The sequence below is a fragment of the Cyprinodon variegatus genome, unplaced genomic scaffold (assembly GCF_000732505.1).
Source record: "Cyprinodon variegatus isolate N-32 unplaced genomic scaffold, C_variegatus-1.0 Scaffold132, whole genome shotgun sequence".
Taxonomy (NCBI): Eukaryota; Metazoa; Chordata; class Actinopteri; order Cyprinodontiformes; family Cyprinodontidae; genus Cyprinodon; species Cyprinodon variegatus.
The window spans coordinates 218,377-223,824 of NW_015150585.1; the positions used below are offsets into that span (position 1 = coordinate 218,377).

Consider the following 5,448-nt stretch of genomic DNA (forward strand, 5'->3'; position numbering starts at 1 on the left):
CTGCTTAAAATAAAATCTCAGTAAACCTTGGGCAGAACAGACTGTCCTAACCTCGGGCTGGTTGCTTTTCCATGTTAAATTTGCTTAAGTCTGCATTTTCACTCAGTTAGATTTGAAAGTCTGCCCTCATGTGGATAAAATGTGAATCAAAAAGAAACACTCCACTCAGTTGGTGATCTGCTTTCATGTCGGTAGTAAATCACGATCCAAGGAAATTAGAGGACATGAATCAAAAAAAAAAAAACAGAAATACCTTCAACATTAATTCATATTCACATGAAATCACCAGTGATTTGTTCTGCACTGCATGTATTATTAATAGGTTTCTGAGAAAGAGGGGAGGAATTGTTGCAGTCAGATGCAGAAAGGAGACACAAAACTAATTTAAAGCACATTCCAGCACATTTAAAAACTCTAAAATAGGAGAAAAGTAATCTCGTTTCCCTCTCAGCGCCCCATTAAAAAAAGACAAAAAAAAACTAAAGCTGAATTCGCTTGAAAGGGGCAGAGAAAAGTCTCTAGATGTTAGAAGTTAAAGCGCTTTAAGACCGGAAGGATGCGTTTTCATGTGGTTTGGGGGCTGAGACACCACAGTCCAATAGCCCCTTATTTAGACCTTTACAGCTACTTTTTATTGCGCTGTCTAGACGGTTCAAGGTTTAGCAAACAATTCAGTTTTTCAAAGCCGAGGAAACAACGGAACCAAATAAGCGTTTGAGTGCCAAACTGAAGTTTCTGCTCCTTAATGCTTTAAAGGAAAAGACAAAAATTATTATAGTAAATCTTTGTTTAGCACAATTAAAGCAATTTTGTAACGGAGAACCATTTGGTTTGCTTATCATTTCACAATACACAACATTTATTACATGCATGTCACAAATATGTTTACAAAAAAAGAAAAATAAAGAAAAGGACAATATATGCTACTTGGTATGATTTAGAATAAAAATATTCTGAACTGACAATAAAGCCAATATATGATTGAATACATTAAAATAATCGTACCACCCATATGAAATAAATGGGCATGTTAGGTTGCAGCTCTAGTACCTAGGAGCTTCTTCAGCTGAGTCTGTGTTTGCGTTTGAATGATTATCTCAAGCCTCATACATCAGAATAAAGGATTCCCAGTAAAATATTGTAGGCGATCGCGGTTGAGTTTTTTCTCCTTCATTCTTCTATTCTGAAACCAAATCTTCACCTGGCGATCTGTCAAATTTAGCATTCTGGACAGCTGGAGACGCTTCTCTTTGTTAATGTACACGTTGAAGAAAAACTCTCGTTCAAGTTCTCGGATTTGGTATTTGGAGTATGGACACCTCTTCTTCCTGGACTTGGTTGATGAACCTGCAAAACAAAACGAAACAAAACAAAGAAGCTATTTAAAAAAAAAATCACCCAAAAGGAAAAAAGGTATGGTCAGTCCCCAGGACAACCGCGCTTAGGAGTGCAGTAAATACGCAATTAATAAGGCTTTACTTGTAGAAAGGGCCCTGTAACACCCCCCACCCCCACCCCCTGCACACACACCACCCAAACACACACACACACACACACACACACAACGACAACAATCACAGGCTATTTGCATAAAAACACCCCATTCCAATGCGCGAATTTGCAAAAAAACGCATCGATTTTTCCACTCAAGTCTGTCATAAAGATATGCATCTGTACACCAAAATGATCCCATTTGCTATGCTTAATCAATCCAAGTTAAATAATTCCACTCTGCACACAGAAGACCTTGAAGAACGGTTTCTTTAACTGTTTCCCATTGTAAATTCTTTTACAACCGTAAAGTAAATCTTATAGGGATATAAAAGCTTTTGCATGCTTATAAAAGTGCATATAACCCACGGGCCGTCACGGAGGTGGACACTGTGCAGCCAAGACGCCTTTAACAGCTTCTGGTTGATGCAGAAAAAAAAAGGAAAATGCTAAATAGACTTACTCTGACGATTGTTCTTGTCGCCACAGTTAGAGGATGAGTCCTCGTCGGCGCTGCCGGGAGGCTCTGCGTTTTGTTGCTCCAATTTGGTTACAGCCTGGCTGATGATCGTGGCATCATGGTCATCACGGTGATCGTGGGAAGCAGGCTCAGCAGCCTTTTGTTTGGGGAGCTCCGTGTTCGGAGAGTCAAAGAACTGATCGAAGCCCTGGGGGAGAACACCGTTTCGGCCCACTCCTGCGAAGAAATTGCACTGCGCGCTGGTTCCCCCGTGATGACCGTACAAGGGCTCATTTTTAAATATAACATCTGCCCTGCCGCTCGACGACTGGATCAGTTCCCGGTGCATTATGTCGTCTGTTGAGTAGTAGGAAGCGTAATTGCCCCTGTAGTGCCATTTCGGATGGTCCAGTCCATAATCCCTGAAAGCGACCTCTCGGACAGGTTGGACTTGGGTTATGTTTGGCGAATAGGGAAAATTGATCTGACACGAAGTGGTCTGCGGTAGAAAGGAGGAGACTGAGGTGAAATCGGGCGTCGAAACGTAATAAGTGCAACTGGGCAAAAACATATTTGACGCACAGCTTCGGTCGTCGAATTCCGTCATTTTCCTTCTTCCTCTTTCCTCCATGCAACAGAGGGACGGAGTTGGTGGCTCGACCGCGTTAAACTTTGTCCATCTGTAGCACTACGGGCGTGTGGAAAGACCCCGACAGGGAGGCAAAATCGGAAACGCAGGCAGACCTGCAATACATCTTGATCGATTCCTGAGGTAATTGTGTCATGTGATCCAGCTAAGAAATTACCATACATCAATATCAGTCATTAAAAACAGCCTGAAAAAAAAGCAACTCATGTGAGCTCTTACAAGAGACTCTATTGGCTCCCTGGCTCCAACGGAAACTCCTCTCCAGCCCTTTTTTGCCCCAAAGCTCAAGGGAAAAAAAATATTTTTTTTTAACCATTGCTGAGATATTGACTGTAATGCTTTACAGAGGGATTATCTCCGCTGGGGACTGATCTCTGCAACCACACCCACTTAATGCTTCAGTAAATTCAGAGAATGCATTGTCTGCAACAGTTGAAAAGATGATCCGCACGCTTAATCTGAAGGCACCATGCTATCAATTTATGATTTCTTGCTAAGAAATGTTAAACTACGCAGGTTTATGGTCACTGTGCGATATGCGAAATTTAACAGTACCCAAATGAATGGGAGAATTGGAAGCATTTGCATTAATTAAGAGACAAAAAGGAAAGATCAGCACCGAGGTGGAACACACACGAGGCTCTGGTGAAATAGTGGAAACAATGACAGATCTCATTCTCTAGCAAAGCAGGGAAACACTTGTTTGACAATTAAATACTTGAATATTAAATTAATAAAATGCAGGAAATGATTAAATTACCCTAAAAAAGAAAAAAAAGAAGAGATTCAAATGTGAATATGTGGAAAGTTTCTGCACTGCCAAGTACAAAACAACTGGCTTTGACCGTCTGTCGTGTCTAGGTGATGTCCAACAAGTCTCCTCCGCAGCCATATCGTTTTATTGCTCCACAGGCAGCCATGCGTGCAAAGCTTGCCTCCTTCCTCGGTGGGAACACTCTAGTTAAAAACACAGAGGGAAGGAAATAGCTCATCACTCCAGCTTCGAACAATATTTTGTTTGGAATTGTGAGTATTTTTTCTTAAGCTTTTTCTACATTTTTTACCCTCTCTCTTCTCCCTTTTTTTATTTTTAATTTTTAGGTGATACTGTAATATGATAATATCCTCGCGTCACTGGGTTAAATTATATGCTGCATTCAAAATCCTGTGGTTTTGTAATTTATTTTACACAGAGCCACAGTGCGTGATGACAAGCCGAAAAGCAAGTAAAAATTATACATTTGTTGGTCGTTATAATTAATTTTTTTGGGGGTCTACTTTTTGATTTACCGTGGATGGACATGCAGAACTGTTTGTCTGTCAGTGAATAATAAATTGTAAAAAATCTATGTTTTAAGATATTTTCTACGTGTTTGTCTCTATGTGAAACTGAGTTATCTTTGTTGCCTATAGTTTTCTTTTACTTAAATTCAACCAGTATTTTTTTCTTCAAAGTCTGAAACACAAACAACAAAATAATTGTCGATTGCTAAAAGCTCCGTTTTTTTCTTTACATACAGGAACACTTACGTTAAATTATTATCAGAAAAAATACGGTCATGCAAATCAGGTGGCCTTTACAGAAATATGGTCTTTTTAACTTTATTTATTTGAACTGTGTCTGACGTAAGTTTTGATGTATTATAATTATTATTATCGTTCTAATCTAGATGTAGGCTACATAACTTCTAAATTCTGGTGTTGCAGACTTGAGTTTTACGCAAAGCTAACTCGGTGAATGTCTTTAAAACGCAAAATGTGCAAATAGAATGTTTGGTCGTTTAAAAAATCTCGTTGTAGTGTTGCAAAAAAGCTTGTGTAAAATTATTATTATTTTTTTTATCAAAAAGCTTATCTGGATTGCTTCTTAAAGTTAAAGTGCCTATATCTACAAATATCGTTGCTGTCGGACTGCACTGGCAAAACGATCTAAAAATAAGTAAACATTTCTTAAATGAAGTGTATTTACCCTTAATTTAAGGAGGTACACAAGATAGTTTGCCACTGGAATGAGTATTTTTTATTCTTAAAATAAGATAATTAGATAATATGCACTTAAAATAAGACAATGCAATTGTGTTTTCCTATTTTAAATGTAAATTATATTGTTCCATTGACAAGATTTCTCTTTAAACGCCAAAATCCAAGAACAAATTCACTTATTTTAAGAAAAAAATGACTTATCTAGTTTTGGATTTTTTTCCAGTGTGTTTGAAGCAACTTGACCTTAACTTTGTTTTCTTACCCCGAATCGTGTTTAGGAGCTTGAGCAACGTGAAGGAGCTTGGCAAAAACTGACATAATAATACCACGAGGAGAAAAAAAACAAGCAATACTTTTTTTGTGTGTTGCATCTTTAGCACTTAAAAGTTGAGGTACAAGATAAACAAATGGCGAAGTACACAAGGAGGTGTTTATGACAGTTTTGGGGAGATATTTTTACCATCTCTCCCTGTCTCCCTCCCTCTCCCCCTCTCTCTCTTTCTTTTGGGCATCATAGGGTGCAATAAGTAGCCTACGCCAGAGACACTCAGGAGGTGTTTCTCTGTTGAATGGTGGGTCGCAGCCACAGGATTTTCCAGCTCTAAATAATGGTGGTTACAGTCTTACGCACGGTGAAAAAGATACGTATAAGAAAGTGAAACGATATCACTACAAGGGTATTTCATATTAAGCCAGGTCATCTATCACGAGATATGATATGATAATTATGACGTGGAATAAAAATAATCTTTAAAGCTTGCTTGCTCTCAAGGGTACTCAGAGGGCATGCTGTTATCTAATCACAGTGTTATCTTGGCCGAAGAACCACACACACATACTGTATGTCTGTATATATATAAATAAA

At 38.6% G+C, this 5,448-nt stretch overlaps 1 protein-coding gene across 1 annotated transcript; it reads right to left on the minus strand.

Annotated features, from left to right (window-relative positions):
* Window positions 1–821: 821 nt before the first annotated feature.
* hoxd11 (homeobox D11) lies at window positions 822–2,678 on the minus strand. The gene is made up of 2 exons (XM_015376276.1): window positions 1,955–2,678; window positions 822–1,347 (listed from the first exon to the last, which is right to left on the minus strand). Exons 1-2 carry the CDS (start codon window positions 2,580–2,582, stop codon window positions 1,112–1,114), a joined length of 864 nt encoding a protein of 287 aa, XP_015231762.1. The 5' UTR covers window positions 2,583–2,678; the 3' UTR covers window positions 822–1,111.
* Between the last annotated feature and the right edge of the window lie 2,770 nt (window positions 2,679–5,448).

Excerpts from the sequence above, each read along its gene's own strand:
- hoxd11 (XM_015376276.1), bottom strand. The coding sequence starts at position 2,582 with ATGGAGGAAAGAGGAAGAAGGAAAATGACGGAATTCGACGACCGAAGC. Across the intron at positions 1,348-1,954 it reads CGACAAGAACAATCGTCAGA|GTTCATCAACCAAGTCCAGG; the intron begins GTAAGTCTATTT and ends TTTGTTTTGCAG.